Source organism: Rhododendron vialii, chromosome 3a (assembly GCF_030253575.1).
Source record: "Rhododendron vialii isolate Sample 1 chromosome 3a, ASM3025357v1".
Classification (NCBI taxonomy): domain Eukaryota; kingdom Viridiplantae; phylum Streptophyta; class Magnoliopsida; order Ericales; family Ericaceae; genus Rhododendron; species Rhododendron vialii.
The window spans coordinates 12,647,707-12,673,474 of record NC_080559.1 but is presented as its reverse complement, the minus strand read 5'-3'; the positions used below and the strand labels follow the sequence as shown (position 1 = coordinate 12,673,474).

At 38.0% G+C, this 25,768-nt stretch overlaps 2 protein-coding genes across 7 annotated transcripts; one reads left to right on the top strand and one right to left on the bottom strand.

Annotated features, from left to right (window-relative positions):
• The first annotated feature begins 1,427 nt into the window (after window positions 1–1,427).
• On the top strand, window positions 1,428–4,063 carry LOC131318366 (protein FAR1-RELATED SEQUENCE 11-like). Its single transcript, XM_058348062.1, has 3 exons — window positions 1,428–1,971; window positions 3,563–3,788; window positions 3,879–4,063. Exons 1-3 carry the CDS (start codon window positions 1,504–1,506, stop codon window positions 4,061–4,063), a joined length of 879 nt encoding a protein of 292 aa, XP_058204045.1. The 5' UTR covers window positions 1,428–1,503.
• LOC131318367 (uncharacterized) lies at window positions 4,047–25,768 on the bottom strand. Of its 6 annotated transcripts, XR_009197664.1 has the most exons (10): window positions 25,688–25,768; window positions 24,152–24,355; window positions 22,864–22,901; window positions 21,855–21,913; window positions 16,995–17,149; window positions 14,433–14,506; window positions 8,098–8,199; window positions 7,463–7,978; window positions 6,895–7,118; window positions 4,047–5,608 (listed from the first exon to the last, which is right to left on the bottom strand). XR_009197664.1 is itself a non-coding variant. In XM_058348064.1 (8 exons), exons 1-7 carry the CDS (start codon window positions 24,225–24,227, stop codon window positions 8,147–8,149), a joined length of 507 nt encoding a protein of 168 aa, XP_058204047.1. In that variant the 5' UTR covers window positions 24,228–25,762; the 3' UTR covers window positions 7,872–7,978; window positions 8,098–8,146. The 6 variants fall into 6 exon arrangements, 4 of the variants coding, with proteins under 4 accessions (XP_058204047.1, XP_058204049.1, XP_058204046.1 ...); XR_009197665.1 differs by lacking the exon at window positions 22,864–22,901 and having other exon boundaries at window positions 24,152–25,762; XM_058348064.1 differs by lacking the exons at window positions 4,047–5,608; window positions 6,895–7,118 and adding an exon at window positions 14,611–14,662 and having other exon boundaries at window positions 7,872–7,978; window positions 24,152–25,762.

Sequence of the window (25,768 nt, the reverse complement as noted above, 5' to 3'; positions counted from 1 at the left end):
GTATATGTTGCTTGTAGTGGGTACCAAATGTTCCATAAATATTGAATATTTTCCATTACAATTTAATCTATGTTTTTTTTAAGAACGGTCCTCAAAGTATTTCCAGATTTTCAATTTCGCCCCCATTGTACAAAATGTGTCTATTGCATCCCTAACGTATTCAATAAGTCTTTAAATGGTCCCCATGGCACATGCCGGTATTATAGTTAAAACACCCATTCTTTCACTTTCCCCCTCCCGTCTCCGCATTTTAGGCACATGGAGAATTGGAGGGAAAAACTCCAGCCAAAATCTGCCTCCTCTCTCCCGTTTATATAAAAATCAAAAACAAAGCTTTGCTCACCAAACAACAAAAAGAAGAAGAGATGGACTGACTGTTGGGTGGCTATATTGCACAAGCAAACTTCAAAAAACAGAGCTTCTAGCCGGCGATGAAAATAGAGCATGCGAATAAAGGTTGAAAACATTACTTTCCAACACATCCCCAACACAGATTGCACAAATACACAACCATAGCATAAAGGTTCAACTATGATAATTAAAAATAATGGCCAGCACATACCCAAAATAATGGCCAATACATATACCTAGTTCAATGGCCAAAACATATCCAAAGTAATGGCCAACTACCACCTAAAATACTGGCCAACACAATCCCAAAACAATGGCCAAGACATTTATAGTTTCCTAACAATATCAAACAAGGTGCAAGTTAACTTAGTTCGTTACAGTTTCCATCATACTAAAGCGAAGAAAAAATTCCAAATTTCTGGCCTTTGAAGATTGCTCTTGTTGTAGACGTAGTAATGGTTGAGCCACCAGCAAGTTGTGAGGACCGTGTAGCTTGTGCATAGTTTGAAGGTACATTAGCAAGCATAAGAGGTGGTATGTAATTAGAGAGGAATGCTAGGTACAAAGAAAATATACCTGGAAATCACCCAAAACAAAGGTTTCTTACTTAGTAATGGTTGAGCCGCAACTTTGTTCACCCTCTTTTAGGGAGGGTGAACAAAACCCTCTCTCTCATTGGCTAAGAGAAGAGGGGGGACCACTATTAACTCATATTAACCCAACCCAACCAAACCTAACCCAAGTCAGCTTTTGTTCTTAATTTCAAAAAAAACCTCTAAACAAGTTTTGCCTTTTCCACTTCTCCCCCTCCCTCCTGAACACGTTTATTTTCTCTCATTTTAGGAGCAGACGAAAAAAGCCCTAATCTCAATAGAGAAGAACACTAATGTCGAAAGAAGAACAAATTGGGGTCGCAGATGACATTAACTCCGTCGAACAAAGCTCGCTTCAAGCTTCGGATGGTGAAGCCCTAATCTCTTCTCTCTTGAAGATAAGAACGATGATGACAAAAGAAGAAGAAATTAGTGTTGCCGTTGAAATTGAACCCGTTGAACAAAGCTGCCTTCATCTTTAAGCTAAACCATTGAAACATACATTTACAAGTTTAGGTTGTAGAATAATGGTCATTATACCTTTCGATATGTACACTTGATGAAAGAATTTGAATTTGAAGATTTTATGAATCTGGGTTCAAGCTATGATAAGAAAGCTCATGAAATTGATGAAGGGGATAATGGGTCGGTAGATGAGGTTGAGGTTATTGTGCCACAGTGTGGAATGATTTTTGATACTGCTGATGAAGCTTACAATTTTTACAATGGATATGCGAGAAAAATCAATTTTAGTGTTAGGAAGCAGAGGACAAACAAAAGTAAGGCTGAACAAAATAAAATTTTGCGACAAGTACTTGTTTGTTCATGTGAAGGGACATACAAAAAAATCAGGACTCCTAGGAAAAGAAGAGAAAATCGACGATTTGATTGCAAGACATTGCTTGAGTTTAAACTGATTGGGGATAAGTATCATGTAATCCAGTTCATGTCTGATCATACCCATGATCTTGTACCACCTCAGTTTGCCCATTATTTGAGATCTCAAAGGAGAATCGAGTTTTCCCAAGTTGGATTTATCGACAAAATGCACTCGTCATGGTTCAAGCAACCATATTTACTCTTTCATGAGTACAGAAGCTAGAGGTCCTCAGTATCTTAACTTCATACCCTCTGATTGTTATAATTTGATACAAAAGAAACGGGCTGGGTTTCTCAAAAAGGGCGATTCACAATGTTTTCTAGAGTACTTCAAGCAAAAAACTCAGAAGAATAAGCATTTCTTCTACTCTTTTCGCACTATTGATGAGAATGAAGTACGTGGTGTTTTCTTTTGTGATGCTAAGTCAAGAAGGGATTATGGTTTATTTGGTGATGCAATAAGTTTTGACACAACATTTAGGACAAACAATTATGATATGTTATGTGCACCAATTGTTGGCATCAATAACCATGGACAAACCACACTCTTTGGATGTGGTCTATTAGATGGCGAAACAACGGATGCTATAACGTGGTTGTTTACCACTTTCTTTGAGGCCATGGGAGGAAAGAAGCCGGTATCTATATTTACGGATCAATCTAGAGCAATTGCAAATGCCATTCGTGCTATGTTTCCAGATTCTCATCATGGATTGTGTATATGGCATATCTATCAAAATGCTGCCAAACACTTATCCCAAGTCTTTGCTGGGTGTAAATCATTTACATCACGATTCAAAGCTTGCATATATGATGGAGAGACAATTGAAGAATTTGAAGAGAGTTGGAAAAAGTTACTTGTAGATTTTAAGCTCACCGACAATGTATGGTTGCAAAAGTTGTATGAGTTTCGAGAAAAGTGGGCTCAAGTTTATAGTCATGCTTATTTTTGTGCCGGAATGACTACAACACAAAGGACTGAGAGCATTAATAATTTTTTGAAAAAGCATTTTGGGAGTACCCTTGTTCTTCGGGAGTTTGTCGATCAATATGCTAAGGCCATAGCTAGTAGGCGTGAAAAAGAAGGGAAGCTGAAAATAAGACGCAGCAAACGTCTCCGATCTTAGTTTCTAAGTGGTCTGTCGAGTGAAGTAGTTGAAAAATACATGAAAAAGGTGTTCTACTTATTCCAAAGAGAATTCCAACAAGCTTTGGATTTGTCTTTGAATTTGGAAAACGATGATGGCATAATTAGTACATATATTGTTAAGGAGTTGGGAGGGTTGGGAAAAAATTCGCAAACTTGTATATAATCCCTTGGAACATTTGGTATCATGCACTTGTCGAAAATTTGAATTCCATGGCATTCTTTGCTCACTTGCATTGAAGTTATTTCGTCACTTACAATATGAGAGTTTGCCTCCTTGGTATTATTTGAAGAGATGGACTAGGAAAATTTGAATTCCACGGTATTATTTGAATTCCATGGCATTCTTTGCTCACATGCATTGAAGTTATTTCGTCACTTACAATATGAGAGTTTGCCTCCTTGGTATTATTTGAAGAGATGGACTAAGAAAATTGTAGATGAAGATGTGTTTGACCTTCATGGAGATTTAATTCCGAACGACATTGATCCTTCAATCACAATTCGTTATAGTGGATTGTCGCAAATTGTACAACGAATTGTAAGTAAGGGTTCGAAGTTTCCAGACATGTCTTCTTCTTCTTTAACTGAGGTTGGATTACTAGAGCTTGAAGCGAAAGTTGAATCATGGATAAGTTCTAGGTGTGAGAATCATAACGTTGCATCCCAAGCCCAAAATAGTTCAACCTTAAATGTGGATGACGAGGCACCGTTGCGAGATCCAACAAAGAGACAACGTCGAGGTCAAGGTAACAAAAGAAAGAGAGGTTCATTAGAAGATAAACTGCCAAAGAAGAAGACTCCATGTAAAAGAAAGGGTAAGTATACATAGATATATATAATTGCAAACTCACAAGTATTTCTTTTTATGTGCTTTTGCCTTCGACGATTATTTTTCAACTTTTCAGGTAGCAAAGGGGAGGACTCCACAACCAAATCAATGACTAGATCTAAACCATTAAAGGAGGTTGAAGAAGATGAAAATGCACATGATACTACTTCAACTCAAGGCCTACATGTGGAGCAACCAAATATGGCAGCTAACGTTGGCATGAATGCATTGCAAGTACCCAATGTTGCTGGGTGTTTATGAAGTTTAAATGCACACTTCAACTGTAATTTTTTGAAACTTGACATTTCTCACAAAAAAGTTGCATTGTAAGTAATGTTTTGAAACTGTAATGTCTTGAACAGTAAGTTATATCCTTGTAGAACAATAGATGGCTTTAGTATAACTTTTGGAAGGCGACACTGATATAGCTTTCTGTAGTTGCAGATTGTGCCGATTCTGTAATTGAAATTGCCTTTTACAGAAAACTAGCTTTGGTTTTTCTTTTACGGTCCGTTGCTCGCTTACAGTAATTTTGGCAATGCAGAGCTAAGGAAATTTGAGGATAGTAGTGAAATTGCTGGGAATTGATTGTTGCCCCCCTTTGTTCAGCTAAATAAGTCAAGTGGTTTATTTTTTTATCCTTATTCAAATTTTTTTCTGTATTTGTTAGTTTTTGGTCAATTTGTTGCGGATTATTGCTTCATTATGACGACAGGAATCTAAAAAGTAAAAAATTACGATCAAAACCTCTCTTTTTTTTTTACTAAAGACAAAAATAAGCCAATTTTTTCGTCTTTATTCAAAAAAAATGGATTTCAATTGTATTTTTTTACTTTTTAGATTCCTCTCGTCATGAAGAAACAATAATCCCCAAAAATTTTGACGTAAAACTATCAAATGCAAAAAAGAATTGAATCAGGACAAAAAAAAAAAAAAAAAGAAGCCAAGTGGCTTATTTAGCCGAACAACCCATATTCAATTGAAATACTTTTCTGTAATTATGAATGTTGGTATTGCAAAAAATTGAAGATTATGAATTACGGCTTGGGATATACATCACAAAACAAAAGGTAGCGTTGGGGTATTGCATGAGAGAAGATATTACAGTAATTAATAAGCGTCATTTCGGATAAAAAAAAAAAGGTCATTCAGGAGGGAGGGGGAGAAGTGGAAAAGGCAAAACTAGTTCAGCATTTTTTTTTGAAATTAAGAACAAAAGCTTACTTGGGTTAGGTTTGGTTGGGTTAATAGAAGTTAATAGTGGTCCCCACTCTTCTCTTAGCCAATGAGAGAGGGTTTTGTTCACCCTCTTTTAGGGACGGTGAACAAAATTGCTCTCACCAGCAAGTTGTGAGGGCTGTGTAACTTGTGCGTAGTTTGAAGGTACATTAGCCAGCAGAAGAGGTAGTATATAATTAGAGGGGAATGCTAGGTACAAAGAAAATATACCCGGAAATCACACAGAATAGAGGTTTCTTACCGTTAATAAAAGTCTCTTACCGGTCATAAATACCTCTAAAAGTATATTCTAGGTAATTTCCATGTACTTTTTCTTTGTAACTAGCACTTTTGATGTAATTATGTATGAGTAACTATTATTGTTATGACTACTTATCAACTTTAATCTGTTATGCACATAAAATTAATAGTGTTACCTCATTTGCTTTCCATTGAACCCTGCCACCAATGCCTAACATTGCAGTGCCTCCCCTCCTTGTGCGAACCCTTGTGCCTTCAAACTGAGGTTGGGTACCACCTTGACCTTTTCCGGTGCTTGCAAGCCTGCCCAGTCCAGTGTTTGTAACTCTGCCCACTCTAATGCTTAAACCTCTCCCAAACCTGCCCACTCCAGTCAGTGGCGGAGCCAGGAATTTAACTCTGGGGGACCGACTTAGCAGACATATATTTTTTATCGGAACATATACTTATTATATCATAAGGTTTTTGATTTCCAATTCATTATATTTGTACATTGAAATGATTCTTTAGGCTATATCAACTATCACGTGCTTAATTTTTTTATATATGAAAGAAATTGAGAAACGACATATAAAATAACCGGTTTTTTATCAAATCGAACCGAAATTATTAAGATTTTAAGTAGCTTAATACTTGAATGCTCAGGGACCACCCCCCCGCCCGACACTCCCATCATTTGTTTCAGCCCCACCAGCAGCAGTGCATGTCCTCCTATTATGACCATGCTTGCCACACTTTCTAAAATAAACAGAGTTCTGGCCAATCCTCCTAAGCTTACATTTATCTTTTTGGTTAATGTGTTCACTTGGATCCTTTCTTCTAGACTTTCTTGGCCTACCAAATTTCCTTTTCTCCAATGGAGGCAAAACAGGGGTAAATGATGCAATCAAAATATGAAAGGGAATCTAAGATTCAAAGAAAGGAGCAAAATCCCATTCAAGGGGATAAATCCCAAAGGGTAGAGAGAGAAACTATGTCTCAATCAATATATTCAATATTCTTAATAATCAAAAAGCTACCTAATGAGCACTCTAGACTCCTATTTATAGACCATTTACTACAAAGGACTCAAAATGACATACTTACCCTTAAACATACTGCATCAAACCCAGTTTTAGGCCACATTTGATGACCATTGATGAGCATTATCAAAGGTTGGTATGTCCTTGCATAATTTTCCTTGGAATAACATGGATTGACAAACTCCTTTGGTGGTTGTTTCCCGTTTTCAATGGCTGCAATAGCATGTGGACAAGGGATCCCACACAAATCCCACTTCCTACAAGAACAAGTCATGGCTCCCAAATCTACTGTGTATTGGCCATATGGACACCTTACTTGAAAATTCCGCTCACCACACCAGTCAGCAATACTTTCATTTGATTCATCCAAAAAATTCTCCAACTTATTGTAAATGTTAGTTAACATAGGGTCTGTTAGTCTCCTAATCCATTCCCTTCTAATAACCCTCCTATTAACTAGATGTCCATTCCAACATCTCAATGATTGACTTGTCTCGTGCATCAAGTTTACCTTTATTAAAAGCGTCACACATATTGTTGCATACCATATCACATTTGACAATATCCTTAAAGTGAGATCTAGACCAGTACCTTGCAGGTTCAGCCTCCAACCACTTGCATGCATCAGGATTCTCTTTATTCATAACCTCCATTGCATACTGAAATTGAGCAACATGAGCTGCTTTGGCACACTACCAGAATTTTTCTTCAAGTGACAGGCCTTTGAAAATCTTCATGAAGTTACTGAGCAAATGTTTGCAACAATGCCTTTGCTCTGCACTTGGAAATGTTTCAACCAATGCAGGAAGTCGCCCCTGCCATTCATTGGTAAATATGAAGTCAGGCAATAGTCAATAATCCATGTAAGCAAAATACATGTAAAGCATACTAATGTTAATAAATGTAAAGCATACTAATCTTATTACCTTTTGCCTATCATTGATAAATGTGAACTCAGGCTCATTACTGGGTGTAATTCCAAGATCAATCCTCAGGAATTCAAAAAACCACATCCATGTGTCTTTGTTTTGCTTTTCGACTACAGCTATTGGGTACATAGCATCATTTGGGCAATTGGCCAACATAAAGGCCTTTCAAGTAGTTTTCTGCACAAAAAAAACGAAAAGCAGGAAAGACAAAGGCTGAGTGAGATACTGACGAGACCAGCAGGGAGTTCTGACGAGACTTGATTTCTTTGTGGTCACATCCCTGAATAATTCGGGATCTTGCAGTTCAGTACATATCATCAATGCTAGGCAATCAATGCACCATGTTGGGCTTTAGAAACTGAAATGGAAAAAGATATTTGCGGCTGTCAGGTTTAGGAGCAACGAGGGGATCAGCAAATTTTGGAAAGCAAACTAACTGCACCCTCTGTCCCGTAATCTTCCTCCCTTTTGGGAGTTTCAGCTTCTTAAGGAGACATTTAACAATAGCATTAGGTACTTCGAATGCATTACTTAAATGGATCACCCCTTTTCACTACGGAGTATATCTAAAGCCATTTTTTAACTAATAGTTTTGGATACTAAAACTTCTATACCCTGACTTTGGAAATCCGAGGGACAGAGGGAGTACCTTCATCTCCATAGAGAGTAGGCCACAACAGGATAGTTTCTATAGTGTTCCTAATTTCAAGCATACCTGGATGCACAATTGAATCCCTGCCTCTAATCTGTATACCAGAAGAAACTGTAAGCTTTGAATGCCATGTAACTGATGCCAAATATAATAAACCAAATTCCCAAGTGGGACTGAAAATCATGACAACTGTAGGTTAATGACCGAGATTACCACAAATGATGTGCATAATGCAAACAAACAAGCTTTTATTTTTGGTATTTCATGAGCATTTGCTGAATCTTCCAACTGTGAGGCAATAATTGGAAGTAGTTCCTGCAAAAATCACAAAATGCAGGAAGGTTAGATGGCAAAGATGGAAATAAAAATGACGAGGAATACATGACACTCCAGAAGTCATGGAAGTTTTGCAGAACAGAGTTAGAATGGAACATCCTTGACTTAACCGAATAGTGGAGGGAAGACTACAGATCAGTTTGTGAAAATAAAAAATAACCACTGGGAGCCTCACCAGGCATGTGCCTAGCACACGATTACTTGAACCAAACCCTAGAAAGGTATATACAGTTACTTTCCACCTAAGAGCTCTATATTTTCCTTCTCTTTTTGAGTAGTTGTGTTGAGACTTTGACATTGAAGTGCATTCTGGGTACTAACTGGTCGTTGATCTTGCAAGCTAGGTTGGTCTCAAGTTATCAAGGTAAAACAAAGTGTATGCACCATGGGTTGGCGCAGTTGGTCACTTGGCAACCGGGAGCCTTTGGTCTAGGGTTTGACTCCCAGTATCCCACCGGCGTGATATTAATTCCTCTGACGAGCCAGTGAATACGAAGCTTTCCCTTGATTTAATGGGGACCCTCACTAGTGAATGGTGGGATTTGTCACGCCCTTGATTTTTAAGATAATTAAATAAAGCCTTTCAGAAATAAAATCCTCGCTTTACTTAGACAATACCCCAAAAGAGTTCAGGCTTCCATTAGTCCAACTTACAAATCCAACCTCAAGTTCAAGAAATTACATCATTGGCACTCCGGCCTGAAAACTACTTAAGCATAAAGTATGAGTAAGTTTAGTTATTACAAACATTTCAGTCAAAAGAGGTTAAGAAAGTTAAGTTACAAACACATCTCTGTCAAGAGAAATTCATTACAAAGATGGCTAAGTAACTCTTGGAGCTAGCTTCCAAAACATGGTTCTTCATATCCCAGCACACATTGCATGCACGCAATTGCCCAACGTTTGAACCTAACGATGATGAAGGGTTGAGCTACACTAGCCCAGTAGGAATATCTTCTACTAATTCTATATGCAAATATGAAGACAAGTACAATGGAATGAAAGACATGGAGAATACGTGATAAGCACCCAATAATGCATATTTTTGGTGCTTAAGTCCTCTAAGTATGTTGTCGTTTTTATCCCATAATGCACGTAAGGTATTTTTGTGTGTATTTCAGGAAAAACGTGCTAATAAGGCGATTTTGAACGCCAAGAGACGTTCCAGGGTGCAACCAAGTGTTCAAGTGCCCGGCGGTATACATTTCATTGTCACCGGATCCTAACGGCATCATATGGAGCCTCGTAGGTCGTTCGGTGGTCAAAGTTGGCGAGGAGTGAGCCAAAGTGTATCAAATGAGGCATTTGCATGGAGGATGGCCATCAAGGGTATCCAAGAGACCAAGGCCACAAGGAACACCTCCGCCAAGTCCCGTTGATCGAGTCTCGAAGTATCGGAGGGCCGTCGGGACATCACAAGAGCTCAAAGGCCAAGCTGCCATGTTTTGTAGTTTTGCAGACAATGGTACCGGTACCTCAAAAACATGGTACCAGTACCTTGGTGCTGAAATGGAAGACAATTGGATTGGTACCAATACCTCATTTTTGAGGTACCGGTACCAATACCCTTCGACCAGCACTTTTTTGCTGAATTTTTCAACCTTCCATATATGGAAAGTTTCTACTTCTAGTATGTTTTTGGGATATTTTGGGGGTCTTTTTGTCCATTGTAAGGCTGATTTTATAAACCCTATAAATAGGCTTGTATGCCATTTATGGAAAGGATGGCCATTTAGTTAGTTTTTAGGCCTAAGTTTTCTAATTTTTCTCTAGGTTTCTCCATTGTTGTTCTTAAGCTTTTCAAGTTATTTCCTACAAGAACTCAAGTAAGTTTAAGTGTTTTGATGTTTTCTCATGTGTTAATGTTGTAGCTATGGTATAAATCTTCTCATAAATCAAGTTTATTTCCATTTTTATCGGTTAATCATGTTTACCTTTCCAAGCATATTTTCTAGTCTTTTTGCTATGTGTGAGTAGTTGATTAGGCTTGGCATCGGGGTGATTAACACCTCGTGACTTAGGGTTAATTTTGCTCTTCTCAACTTAAGACTTGAGGTTTGGTTTATAAATGTGCGTGGTTCGCCTTTTATGTAACAAAACTTGTCGAAGTTAACCTCCGGTGATCATATGCTTGCACATATGGTTCCGTGAGCTATGTCTCGCCTCGTGTTTGCCAAAAGAACCAAAGAACTTGCTCGCTTTCCAAACTACGCTTTTTGTTCATGACCTTGATATTTAGTTTGAATGCACGTCTTGGCGTTGTTAATCTCCGTTGATTATATGCTTGCTCATATGGTTCCGTGAGCGATGTCACGCCTTGTTTTTAGCTTGTTATTCAAACTCTATATCAAGTCTAACCATTTTCATAGCTAAATCTTCTGGTTGATAGCCTATGCCGTGCGATTCAACCGTGTTTTCGTTGAGAATTGTTAGATGGCTTAAGTTATGGGAGTTAGAAACTCCATTGCCTTGCCACTTTTAATTCTTAGTCCAAACTCATTTTCTAGTCTTTTTCAGTTTTTCATAAGGGTATTTCTCACCTTTCAAAGGAAAACTAAAAGTTGGCCGCCTTAACGCCAAAAACCCTTACATCTACAATCCGAACAAGCTATATTCGAACTCCCTGTGGATCGACTCGGACTTCCTCGCTATACTATGCAAATCTTTAGTTGTAGTTCGGTAAATAAATAATTGAATTTGACGGCCGTTTGGTAAACTTCAACGACTACTGAATGGGCGCAATCAATACGGTTCAATCGACAACGACACAATCAACGCTCAACTCTTTCTATGATAGCATGATTGGTATGTTCTACGAAGTCATGCAATGTCCAAGGTGACACGTAGATAAGGTGTTTAACATACAACAAGTAAGTCGACATTCATTTCGATTCAATCCATTGTATGTCACAATCTCAAGTAAGCATACAATTCAAGAAATGACATGTACTACCGACGTCACGTCACATTCAACTGTATTTCCACCCCTTGCGTTATAGCATAAACACTCCTAGTGTTACTATATTTCCACCCCTTGCGTTACAGTGAACTCTATCCACTTGGGTCTCACCGAATCGCCACCTCTTGCGTTACGAGACCCACTTGAGTCTCCGTATTACCACCCCTTGCGTTATGGGACTCCCCTATTCCAATCCCCAACTCACACACACACTCAATCAATACACAAACAAACAACATTCATACGTTCACATTCTTACACTTATCATCCTACAATACGATACCGACGTTGTAAACATGCCACATTTATCCACCACATACGATCAAGCACACAAGAGACATGTCACTATGGTTTTAATCAAGTAACCTTCTATTCTTTCTTTAATAATGAGAGTCCAACGGAACGATAATGACTTAAGTTAACCAACAGAATTCAAATAACCATGCTTGAAATAGGTTAGGAGGTGTCCAAAAGGGATTAGAAGCGATTGGGGCTCAAAACAATCAAGATATCATAAAGTGGCTCAAAACTATTCAGAGAGAATGGGGATTGATCCCCCACCACATGGGGATCGATCCCCAAACAACACAGAAAAATCCAAACAGCAGGGGGATCGATGCCCCTGCACAAGGGGATTGATCCCCAGGCACTTCCAGCCACGATTTCTATAAATTTTGACAGATTTTCGAGATACAAAGGGTGATGATCCAAGCTTGAATACTACACCAAATCAACATATTCACAAATAGAGAAGGAGAAGAAGTCCCTACCTCAAGCAAAGACTGAAACCAACGCGATTCAAGCAAGCCCTAGCTCCAAGAACTCCAAAATTGACCAAGATCTTTCCTCCGAGCTCAAACCAACGAAACCCGAGTTTAAGAACATGATTGCAAGGCGGAATGGAGGTGGATCTTGTGGGTGTTTGGGTGATTGAGTGAGGTTTCAAGTGAGAGAGGTAGAGAGAGAGACGGTAGAGAGAAGAGAGAGAGCTGTGAGATGGGAGAGAGATATAGGTGGAGATATATTATCTCCTACGCACACACGCACACACCCTTATATACTAGCACACTAGTGCAAATTACACAACCACTCCCTCTACTAACAATTTCATCACCTTAGACCCCAAATCTTAAAACCACAACATTATTAATATTTTCCCAGTTTCGGCATTAATAAAACATTTCGATAATTAAAATTATACGGGTCTCTACAGGATTGGTTCCCAAGATTAGTCGGTCCATTAGGCCGAATACAAAGTTATACAAAAGAAGGTGCATATACATACCAAAAAACGCCGCCGCCACACCAGTTTACTGTACTCCTAAGAAGCACATGTGCGGGTATCGAAATGTCAATTCGAGGTAACCAAATAAATGCATTGTATGGTATGGCTGGGCTACAACTATAACAGATGAGTTTTTTATGATGTTGAACAAAGTATAATGTAATCATTACACTTTGAACAAAGGAAAAAGCTGAATGACTTGGATAATCCAAGATCAAATAACAGTCTAATGATAAACTTAAGATACAAACCAGAGTTTAATGACATTATACAAAAGAACCAATAGACTGAAATATTTGTTCTACAATCATGCAAAACATTGAAAAAGAAAGTCTATTCAACTTGGTTCATCTCAGTATTTTGTATAGCTTAGAATGTCTTGGATACTTTTTGGGGTATGGCAAAGTCATATAAAAACTTCGGTACAGGTTTACCCCGTACATAGTTAGAGCTACCATGCAAAGTACAAGGCACGACTGGAATTTAGACCTACCCATGCTTCATAGAAAATTTGAAAACTACAGAACAAATTTGGGCAAACAATCCTTAAAAGAAAATGATATCAAGTAAGCTTAAAAAAAACTAAAGAACTGAGTAAGTAAAACACATTGCCCCAAGTGCGTAGAAGTACATGAATGAAAAATTAAAATACCACTCGTGTTCTTCCATGTACCTACAGCTATTTTCTTGAACAAAATCATATCAGCTACAATAAAATACAATCAATGCATTGCCCAAATGTCATTGGCAAAGCTTGTTGGTCATGAACTACTTTTACTTCAAGACTCAATATTATGAAGTCATCAAACCAATAAAAAGTTAAGAGCAAGCACTCTGAGATATTGTAAGAACCTAAGGGCATAACGCCGTAAATTTCACGCACTAAAAGCATCTACCTAAAAACTCATATCGGCCAATGAATTTCTTCTATTCATTCTTTCCTCTGGTTTTCCAACTTTTAAATAGCTTAAAGGGCAAATTTTCGTAGTCGTCCCTCTTGTTTCAATTGTCTCAATTTCGTCCCGTAGTTTGTTTTACGTTCCAAATTGGTAAAATCGTTAACACCGTTAATGAAACTAACGGAAAAATATGATTAAAAAATTAAGTGCTCCAATTTTCAATCCGGTTGAACCGGTGCGAAGATCTTATTTTTTGATCATTTTATACTAGATGGTCGTAATGAATTTTTGGCTCTAAGGCTTTTCAACGAGCACCCGAAGACTCCTTATTTAGTTTCAGGGCTATCTTAGGGTGCTCATTGAAAGGCTTTAGGGCCAAAAATCCATTATGACCTTTAAGATAAAATGATCAGAAAAATAAGAACTTTGCACCGGTTCAAACTAATTGAAAATTAGAACACTTAATTTTTTACACCGTTTATATATTAAAATAAAAAATAAAAAATTAAGTGTTCCAATTTTTAATCTGTTTGAACCGGTGCGAAGATCTTATTTTTCTGATCATTTTATCTTAAATGGTCATAAGGGATTTTTGGCTCTAAAGCCTTTCAATGAGCACCCTAAGATAGCCCTGAAACTAAATAAGGAGTCTTCGGGTGCTCGTTGAAAAGCCTTAGAGCCAAAAATTCATTACGACCATCTAGTATAAAATGATCAAAAAATAAGATCTTCGCACCGGTTCAACCGGATTGAAAATTGGAGCACTTAATTTTTTAATCATATTTTTCCGTTAGTTTCATTAACGGTGTTAACGATTTTACCAATTTGGAACGTAAAACAAACTACAGGGACAAAATTGAGACAATTGAAACTAGAGAGACGAAATTGAGACAACCGTAAAACTAGAGGGACGACTACGAAAATTTGCCCTAGCTTAAATAGACAAGACACTACGCCCTTCACTTGTTACATGTTGTCATGCTGATAGTTTGAACTTTTGTAAACAAAAAGAAAAGGCTGAATGATAGCAAAATGCCATTTAAGGACAAAAAGTCATATTGCTATATACGTTGAGGATGAATCCGCCCAGAGAGTTCAGCTGCAAGTTTCCGAACATCATCAAACTCAAAATTATTAAATGCCCTGAAACCAATAGAAGAGAGAATACCAGCTCTTCATTCAGAACTTTATCAGAAAAGGGGTAAGTGTGAAAAAGGCTTGATGATTGTTTTGGTAGTTAAGCAAACCTGTTTAGAAGGATTCCAGCAACACATTCAGGATCATTTATGTCAAAATATCCTGTATTAGGATTTCCAAAAAACAAAAGAAAAGTTGGCAAAAAATCTAGGAACGAACTATTTCCAAGAAAGCTTGTAAGTTAAAGTGTTCTAAGACGCAATTACACAAGAAAACAAGAACACAAAGCATATAATATTTCAGCAGTGCAAAACTATAGTATTAGGAAAAATTATTGGAAATTTGGAACTGCAAGACAGAGCGTAGTCTTAGGGACCCTGAACAAAGTGGCAGATTTGACAAATGCCCTGCCAAAAAAAATCTATGCATCAAACCAATAGAATGACATATTACCCAGTCTTAGGCCCTTTGATTGCCAGTGTTTCTGGGAATGGTAAAACTAGAGAAAACCGATAACAATGTGATGGCAGTCATGGCCCTACAAACATTTACTATGTATATTGCCTACTGAGCCTCATTAGACCATCAATTTTAGCAGAGAGGAAATTATACTTTCTTCAGAGAAGAATTAGATTGCAGAAATTCACGGAAAGCAATTGTCAGATTCCTCCTCTATGGTTGCAAAGTCATCAACCAGTGACTATTGCACCTCCAACCCCAACCCAACACACTCAACACCTCCATTAACACTCACTCTCACGAGCACCCAAGCCACGATCACTCGGACTTCCTGTCGTGCTCTATCTCTCTTCTTGTTACCCCTCCTCTTATCCTTTTCCACACATGTATCCAACCAACCACCTTTGAAATCCACTTCGCTTACATCTCCATGGTACATATAAGCATCTATAAACCTATATGTCCATATGCCTGGTAAACACCATATGAATGCATGCAATAATCCCCAACCCGAGTTTTTCTCCCTAGAGATACGTATTTAGAGTCTTAGACATATAAAGATGAGCCTAACATTAAGTTTGTCTCAACCCTAATTTCCTACAAACACGAAAGGAGCCACCTCCTATAAGACGGACAAAACAGCCAAAGATTGATTAAATTGCCATTCGCAACATAGTCAAACGGAATAAGCAGACTGCCCAAGAAAAGAGAAGAAACAAACCACCAGAGTCTAAACCTACAAGTCATAGATAATCCTCCAATCTCTAGAAATAAAAAATAATTGAACCTCTTACAAAGTAAATGATCTGAGGAATCTTTATTTGTCCTGCACATAATACCATTCAGGTAGGCCTGTCAATGGGCCGGATCCGATCCGGATCCGACAGATTCGAATCCGATCCGGATTCAATAAGACTCGAATCCGATAATGATAATCCAAATCCAAAAATCCGAATCTGATCCGAAAACTTTTTTTACTTCAAAAATTTTAGCAAAAAAAAAATTATTTTCAAAAAAAAAATTAAAAAAAATTAAGATAAAAAGTAAAAATAAAAATACAACTTCTTAAACATTTTTTTTTCAAAATTAAAAATTTACTGTTTTTTTTAAAAAAATTTAAAAAATTAAAAAAAATAAAGTTCGGATTCGGATTGATAACGGATTTAATCCGATCCGATCCAAATCCGTATTTGAATTACCGGATTCGGATTATCGGATTTCAGATTGACATTATCGGATTCGGATCCGGATCGGATTTTTCGGATCGGATCCGGTCCATTGACAAGCCTACATTCAAGGATAAGGTCTCCTTTGTATGGAAAGGTATCATAAGTCATGAGACGTCCGTAAACCAAAGCCACATAAATTCCATAGCTTCAAATGAAAATTATGATCAGCTATGTCATTAATGACCTATATAAGAAATAGCAGAAGAACGAAATGATCACACCCAACGCCTCCATCCTGTGTAGCTTGTGCAAATTTTTTCAATTTCAGACATCCAAAAATGCACCAAACCTTGAAAAAGTCAAAGCGTAAGACTTTTTACTTCTCAAGTTTATGCATGAAGTGAGGCATTATGATTTGCATCCAAATTAAATGGCCATACACAAACACCTTACATGCCACTTTTCAAGCCAGCCGATACTCTGACAGGCACCACGTATCCATGAGCTCACTAAAAAACAACTATGAATCGAAACCAAGAAGCACTTATATTTACTAACATAACATCAATTATCATCACATCCATAGAAAACAGCACAGCTTCGTGCGATGTGAACGATGCGGTCTTAAGTTGACCACTTTCAAGCACTGATACAAATAAGAAAATACTCCCTACTGTTGAAAACATGAATATTGAAGCCAGCAGATGAAAAGTGCACCAGAAATGTGAGGTCAACAATGGGGCTGAGACAGCATTACGAACTAAAAATAGCAGACAGGGATCTGGAATTGCAAATAACGAAGAAGAAACCGAAACAAAATAAAAGAAAAGAAAGGAACCAAGAACTATCTGCATCAAGCACCATACCTTGGTCCCGAAGAACACCATACATCAAGGAAAAGTCGAGATTATTAAAAACCCTCAGTGGAAGCAGCCTGCCTAATAATAAGTAAAGGGCAGAGACGATCAAAGAGAGCGCCAGTTTCACGGGATTGTCGATTTCAGAGTCATGACTTTTCCATCTGTAGAAGATGATTCCATCAATCACACATAAAAGAAACAGTAATGGTGATCAGTAGCTATACTCATGAGGATAACTAATGTAATCAATTGTGACGTGATGAAATGATTCACATATGTATAGGAAAAATCCACAAGGGTGCAGTTCTTAAACAAGGAAAATAGTAGGGAAAATGATGGCCCAGGACGTGTTTCGATAATTAATACCCGTCAAGGACAAGCTAAGAACATTTGTTAATGCTGAAAATGTCCCTTGGTGTGTATTAATTATCAAAACACGTCCTTGGCCGTCATTTTCCCAAAATAGTATAAACAAGCAACCGAATAGTCAAACTGAATATGCAACATTCATTAACCATGGTTTTACCCACCTCTCCAGCTTTAGTAGGGCAGGTGAGGGCTAGGAACTAAGCAATCAGAGCGGAGAGGACAAACAAAGTTAGACGAATACGAAAACAGCACCATCAGAGCATCCAAGATTTATATTCCATCAAAATTTAGAACATGTAGTAGATCACGATTGAAAAAAATAATTGAAAGCATCTGTGAATCTTGTAGCATATTGATAGCCAATCAATTGGCTTCTCTCTGGCACAAAAATATGCTCCTAGAATATTTTTATTTAAGTAAACTATTTCCTTCCTTTTGCATTTAGAAGTTCTTTGGAAAGAATGTTCGATCTTGTCAGAGCTTGTCCCATTGCGGTTAATTATACCCTCCAAAACTCGTACATGAGCCTAGGTGGGGGGCCTCTCAGCAAGTTGCCAATTGCTTTTAAGTTGGATGCTTTAACAGATCTATTACTTGGTAGCTTTCTCATAGTTGCATCTTGTTGCATGAAAAAAAGATAACACCAAAACCATTATACTGAGGAAGATGAGAGAACTTCGATGTCCTAGGCTTATATTCTAGCATCCGTCCGTTTACGGTAGGCCTTCATAATTTAAAAAGAGCCATGTTGCAATCCCAAGGGGTAAGAGAGCACATCTAGTGGAGGTCTTCTGTTCAACTACTTTAGGCCACCAGCAACGTGACAATAATGGTTCTCATGAGTCTTAGCTTTGCCCAATCTGCGAATGCGCTACTACATACATAGACCCCATGTGTTACACTGCAAGGGGTTTCTCATCAGTAAAGAGAGAAGGAAAAAAAGGAGAATGTTGCACATCCAAAGATAACCAGATTGTTCCTTGATATTTCCTAACCATTTTCTGCAGAAACTATCAAGCATCAACTCTGTGTGGAAATGTTACAGGAAATAGCATTTCATCAAGTTCAGATCCAGGCACCTTCTGTAATTCGTGTCATCAGGTTCTAAACACATTCATGACGCGGAGTCTGAAACAAATAGCTTGTTGACAAAAGTCACATTTCTCTCAAACAAATAGCCTAAACACATTCATAGCTAGTGGTTGGGCTTGTTTATGAAGGCACAATTTCAGAAATCTAACTTTAGTTACAATAACCCCTATGAAGTATTCTTTACCAACTCTAGAAAACCGCATATAGGAAGTCTGCATTTCATGTTCATGGAAAACTTTTTAATGCACCATTACATCTAACAGTAGTATGTGAATTTGATTACAGGATTTAAACCAGCAAGATTACGGATGGGATTTATGTGAGAATCATGAGATATTAACCGTCGAGGGTTTCACATGCAATAAAATAAAGAGAATTTACTCACTCATCCAGCTGTCTTGTACGCAACAGAATCCGGTGAAGGACTACATCTGCAGCATCTGCCAAATTGTTCACTAATATAACTTAGGAACTTAACAATTATGGCATTTGATGGCTCTGCAAACAACTTGTCAATGAAGGGTTCAACCAACAAGTTCCAGTCTTCAACCTACACCACTGCAGAGATTCAAAAATCTAGTCAAAAACAAAACGGAAGCTCTTGAAAAGATTAACCGCAATTGCAATCAAGGACATCCAGAAAGTCATAAACAAATTTTAAGGACGGTTAGCCTTGAGTCAATTCATTACCCATACACATGCATGAGACAACTGCAAGAGATTGGCACAGCTATAAACTAAAAAGCTCAAACAGACATGGATTTTGTATGATACACATATCCACAAACAAATGTATATAACATATTAATAAACATTTACAATGTCATAAACACTAATAGATTTCACCTAAACGAAACAGCAAAACATCTTTTTCCACTCAGATTCTAGTTATTGGAAAAGAATTGTGGAGACAAGCCCCAACCAAGGGCACCAAGATTTCGAAGCTCAAGATTGGAGTTGAGGGACAAAGAATGTATATCAAGCTTTTCAACGCTCCTTCACATGCAGCCTCATCTTGCACGTGGAGATAAAATCACCCAAGCATATACATAGACATATGTCTATCTATATGCACGTCTAGGGGAATAATGCCGACAGATCAAGTACAGCACAAGACCGCCCCTAAGATCCTGATTACCATGTAGGTATTAGTTGCAGTTACGAAAGGGGCCAAACAACGTAAATGTTGTTCAGCACTCATATCTATTTTCCAAAGACCTATGCACCAACAAACTAATTTTTTATGCTTTAGAGTTCCTCAAATTAAACACTAAAAGAGAATATATGTCATATGCACAAACTATGTTAATGAAGTCTAGTATGAATATCGGGTGCAGATGTCTGCCCCGACGTCAAATCTCCCTAAAGCCTTAAGCGGAGGATACATGGATATGCTTCCAAATATTGGATACGGCCTGAACATGAAATGAACATCTAATACTGATACATTGCATAATGTTCTGCAATAGAATGCTCAATTATCGATGTGCTTGAAATCAATTAAATTTAGGTAAAAGAGATTTCTAGCGTTCAGTAAAAATATTCCTTGTCTACCAATGTGAACTTTTTCCTCACTGTTCTGCTAGTAAAGGATCCAAAGTCCATTTTGGGTACGATTTACGCATGTCAAACACATATCTCATAGACCAACCCACGTCAAACCCAATGGCACAGGTATTCTAGGGGATTTGAAGAATCCAAGCACAGTGTGTATATATCTACAATCTACTGGCTCAAATATCCATTTGACCAAAAAAATAAACAATCTACTGGCTCTAGTCATTCTCTTCCAAGTCATTGCATTCCTAGTAAGTGCAGAAAGTGGAATCTTCATTCAGTGCTGTGAGACCAGAGGCGGATTGGGGAAGAGACAGAAGCACCCACACTCTGACCGGATGGATGGATCAGTTTTGTTCACGTAAAGTGGGAAAGCTCTCTATCTGTCGGAGGGGATGGTAACGAGGGCCTTGCCTACCAACATGGGTAATCATTTCGTCACATCAACTTCACTTGTTATAGGATTCAAGTCGGCGTGGCCTTGCAGTGTCAATCTTTAGCTAAGCTGACTCTTTTACTTGGGATATTTCTGCATGTGAGCTCATTGATTTGTACCGTGGTGATGCTAAGGTTGACGCCCTGCTGAATTCTCTTGGATGCTTTGTGATGGATGCCTAGATGCCAGCTACCACTAGCATGGTTTGTCATTATGGAGGTCACTTATGGAGATGACATGGCACAGGTTATTATGAGCATTCCGCCTTAGAAGGAAGCAACCGCGCGCACGTTGGTTATTATGAGCCACAAGCATGTAAGTACTTGTAGTGGGCCAAATATGCTAGTTCAGCCACGGTCACGACGTTTGGCTAAAGGCCGGGTTAAACTCCTCAATTTTGTTTGATCCAATCAAGGCATTGACCGGGTTGCTAGGTTCGATCGGGCTTGGTTCGGCACAAACGGCGTTCGGACAAGCAAATCCGAATGGCCAACTCATTCTAAGGATTGACCCTCTATTTGGTTCACACATTATGGTTTGGCCAAGTCATACTGAGGTCGAGGCTCCTCTCTATGGTTCAGACATTATGGTTCGGCCAACTCATACTGAGGTCAACACTCCTCTCTACGTGTCAGCTCGCCCAGGTGTGTTTAACTGCCTTATCCAGTATGTCAGGTGTGACATCAGGCGGAACGGTTATGGCACGAGTTGGGCACGAGCACACATGGGTGACAGCTCACGCACATGCCCAATAACTACCTTATCCAAAACATCAAGTGTGACGTAGGCCCAAGGCAAGCCAAGGAGGTCTATATAAAGGCAAGGATGAAACCCTACAATGGTACGCACTCTTCACCTCTCTAAACCCTAGTGGTTTCATCTTCCTCCTACAACTTTCTGACTAGACCGCAAAGGGCCTTTTCAGTTTCCAACCAGTCTGGCCCTTAGTCGTGCGTTGCCTATGCAGGTCAGACAAAGGGCTAGGTGAACCCAATCACTGAACCAGGAGGCTCAAGAGAGGTTAACCGATCTTGATCAACAACCACACAGTACTCATGGACATTCCACATGAGTATAGAAACAAAGAACTCTGACGATAAGGAGATGAGCAAAGAAAGAACAATAAAGGACTCCATATCCATGAAACAACCAAGTCACCCTAAAAATGTTACTTATAACCAAAACAAATTAAAAACTGGATTATTCTAACCTCCACCCAAAAGGTGTAGGATAATAGATAAAAGGTGCAATTATATTCGGAAAAAGGTGCATTGATATTTGTAAAAGTGTATTAATATCCGTAAAATATGCATTGATATCCAAACTTGTTTGGAATTATTGGCATATTATCCTCCGCCTAGTGGGCAGAGGTTAGCAAGACCATTAAAAATTTACTAAATAACAAAGCATACATTGTTTGACCATTATGGAATCTGCTCGAGCACGATGTCAGCATCCAACTTTGACCCTCCTACAAGGTAGCAAATAAAAACATCTAAATTATGCACAAAGAAGGTTAAACCTAAATTAAGGAACAAAAAGATAACACAGAAAAATAATTCAATATAGGGTATCTTAAAACCATATCCTATGAACTACCAATTGATTGCAAAAGCGCTTTCATATTGTTGAAAGCATTTGGAATGGGGAATGGATGTTCTGAGATTTCAATCATCACATATCAATGTACAAACGCTTATATCTCTATGCAAGTACGTTCTGCGATTAAATCTAATATTTACGATGGAGATGAGTAATTGCATCTCAACAATCCACGTTCCTCAGGTCCATTTTCTTGGATTTGCTATGGAGTAGCTGCTGAATCAGATAGTAATCCAGCATTCATATATCAAAAAAGCAATCACACATAGCTCGTGCAAATATACTTGCCATTTGGTGAGCCAAATTTCACCATGACTTTATGCACGATTGCCGAAGAATAAGGTCAATCAATAGGCCCCCAACCATGAGGGGTAAAAAAGTACGTGGCTTCAACAGAATTTTTGGGCTATATGCATGTCGATCAAAAAGTTTGATTGTTACCAAATAATGCTAGTAAAAACATTTTCTACTTAAGTATGGTAGTAAAGTACATGTATGGGAGATGGTATTCCCCAAAAATAAGTCAGAGGCAGCCAAGAAAAGGGTTTATGGATAATAATCTCTGTTACTGGATTTTTGGATGTTTTATAGTACTTTCAAGATAAAATAACTTCTCTCAGACAATTTCCCTAAAATTGTTAACAAATATGTATGAACAAGGATGCTACAGCATGTCATGAACAATTCCAAGATTAAAACAGGAAAGATATAGCTTTTGCTACTAAAATTGTTAACAAATATGTATGAACAAGGATGCTACAGCATGTCATGAACAATTCCAAGATTAAAACAGGAAAGATATAGCTTTTGCTACGTCACCTGAAGCTTTTGGAAGATCTGGGCTTTGACAGAGGTCGCTGCAAAAAGCATAACTATAGGTTACACAAGTAAAACTGTTGCCATATGTATTAAACTTGAGAACCAAAATAGCTAGCGCTAATCCAAAGTTTCCAGAAACAAGGCATGTACAAACAAAATTGACCCTCTGAAGTTTTCTAAGCCCAATAATGGTAGTGCGAGGGGTCAAGAAAACCCAAAACAAATATGAAGAAAGAACTAAAAGGTGAACTAGATTATACCTAAGACAGTTGAACAACATACATAAAACGTCAAAGCTTTTATTATGATATTTGAGCACGGCGACAAATGTGTTACTAGCAAATGACTGCAATACTACGTATGATGAATAAAGAAGACCGACTAAAGCAGGCAAAACCAGGGAAGGGTCTGCAAGAAGAAACAAAAAATCCATTTACAAAAAGTACCATGGTCAAAAGAGTCAATCTGTGCAAAAAAAAGAAAAAAAGAAAAAAAAACACAAATTCAAAAAAATTCCTTACAATTCCTATCTCCCTAAATCGAACAAAATGGGAAATCTGCCCAGTGTGCACACAATTAGTTACCGAAGTGCAATTCCAGTTTAGCTTCTTTTAAGTTAAGCTTAAAATATGAGTCTTGGTAAGTTTAGATTATGAGTCGTTTAGGTTTATTACAGATCCTAGTTTCCTATTTTATTCAGGTTTGTTTAAGGTTGTGGCCCTTCTCTGCTTCCACAAAACAAACTTACTGTTGTGGCCCTTCTCTGCTTCTACCTCTACAAATTACAGTAAATTTAAGTATATCAGAAAACAAACTGAAAAGCAATATATGCCGGAACTTGACCTGCATTTGTTAACATAGCAACAGTAAGTTTGTTTATAGCTGGAAAGGAATAAAGCTGAGTATGGCTAGTCACACCACAATCACAAGCTCAATAACACAAACTTGATGCTGTGACAGAGACTAGCTAGCATAATGATTTTCTGCTGCTGCAAATGTGGAAATCCTATTTAACCCAAAAGCGAAGGCTAGACGCTCAGCATCTTAATGTCATGAATTGAAGGACCCAAGTCTACATAAATCCCATGGGGAACATCCCAGGGATTTGTAAATGATTACCCAGTGCTCATAGGACAAGGGAGCTATGCATGCCTGGGAAGTACAAGTAAGAGAAGTCCATTGTTAGTTTGTTTCATCTATTCTTTGGGGGATAGAATCAATGTAGCATTCATGGTCACCCACAAAGAAGCAGATTATTACCACTTAGTATATTGGGAGGATCACTTACCATGGAACAAGTGAGAAGATGAGGTAAATTCCTCATATTTGCCTTTCTCCAGCCAAATCAAACAGTTTAAGAACATTTTGGCGCTTGTTTATGTAGGAGAAATCACCTTCGGCACCATATTGTTATGCCATATTTGACTCAAGTCTGACACTTCGTGCTTTACACAACCCCTTGTCATAAAGCCGAAACTAAAATTGCATGCTTCTGTGACAATAATAGTGGCAACAGGAGAAACTATTAATATTCTTTTCGTTTTGCATAAAACTACTCTCCCACTCTAAGAAGCATAGATACGGACACAAGACACAAATATGCTTAAAACACACACGCAACTATGTTATTTCTCTATGATGTAAAACACGGTCCCATTTAGGATACGTTCAATCATATCTGTACAAATATATTGTTATGTACGATAAGTTATAGAATAGATAAGTACGTTAAGTTATGAGGAATCTAGTTGACATGGGACTCAAGAAATCCTTCAATGCAAACTTATTACTCCCTCCGTCCCCATTCTATCGTCCCTCGTCCTATCCTAACCAGCTAAAAAACTAATTATAACTTTTAATTGGTAATACCTATTATATGCAATATGGATCTTGTTTGATAGATCTCAATGAGCTCTTTTAAACGATGTTTTCAAAATCACCTAAAACATTATAGATTGCAAGATATAATCAATTGAAAAGTAACACGGACTCCTAAAAGGGATAAAAGAATGGGGACAGAGGGAGTAGATAGCTAGCAGATTATCTAAAACAAATGCCTGAATAGATTAAAATTGGTAGCAACAAATCAGTAGTGTACGACCAACGGTTGAAAATACCAGATTTGGTAATCTAAATTGGGCATTAACAATTTCAACTATAAAACTACATCTGGAGATATATGAAGCATGGGTACGTCTACAATGATGCCATTGAATCCAAATTTGATGTTGGTATAGCCCGGGCATGACTTATTGTACTGGGTATAAGGTACATGGATTACGTGACCAATTTTTTCCTAATACTGTTGTAGCTGATTAAGAATTTGGGTATATCTAGGGTGCATACAGGTACGTAAGTGGATATGGAGAGGCTTCAACATAATTTTCTTGAACTACACGGAAAAGAAATATATAATGTTAAGCCCATGCAAACAACTGTTCCCGCTGCATAGCTGGATATACCAACATTCGACACCAAAACGTATATACATTTAGATCCCAATTACGTTTTGTCAACTATTAATATCCCACTAGAGACCGGGGCACACGCGATGCGTGTGCAAGTCAAATTTTGACAAAATTTGATCAAACAATAAGTGGGAAGCATTTGTACAAATTTAGTCAAAATCCAACTTGCGTGTGCCCTCTAGTGCAATTAAATGAAGATCAATTTGACATGTCTACACATAAAGAATACTGTAGATTTAATAATGTAGCAGCTGTATGTTACTGTCAATGGAGGTTAGGGTATGGGATCAGACAAAGCACGTTTATATCAAATTCCAATTAAGAACAGCAGTAAGAGACTTTCTAGAGAAAATGACCTTATTGAAATAATCTTATGCTTGAATGCACTCCAATGGCCTCCAAAGGCACTTAAAATCGGGCTACTGCGTCATTCACCT

What these genes read in the sequence shown, in the direction of transcription:
- LOC131318367 (XM_058348063.1), bottom strand. Translation starts at nt 24,227, where the DNA reads ATGTTCTTAAACTGTTTGATTTGGCTGGAGAAAGGCAAATATGAGGAA. An exon ending in TTCCATAATGGTCAAACAAT is followed by an intron (nt 17,150 to 21,854) that starts GTATGCTTTGTT and finishes CATCTTCTACAG; the next exon opens with ATGGAAAAGTCATGACTCTG. An exon ending in GCTGGAATCCTTCTAAACAG is followed by an intron (nt 14,507 to 14,610) that starts GTTTGCTTAACT and finishes TATTGGTTTCAG; the next exon opens with GGCATTTAATAATTTTGAGT.
- LOC131318366 (XM_058348062.1), top strand. Translation starts at nt 1,504, where the DNA reads ATGAAAGAATTTGAATTTGAAGATTTTATGAATCTGGGTTCAAGCTAT. An exon ending in GGAGAATCGAGTTTTCCCAA is followed by an intron (nt 1,972 to 3,562) that starts GTTGGATTTATC and finishes TCTTTAACTGAG; the next exon opens with GTTGGATTACTAGAGCTTGA. An exon ending in GACTCCATGTAAAAGAAAGG is followed by an intron (nt 3,789 to 3,878) that starts GTAAGTATACAT and finishes TCAACTTTTCAG; the next exon opens with GTAGCAAAGGGGAGGACTCC.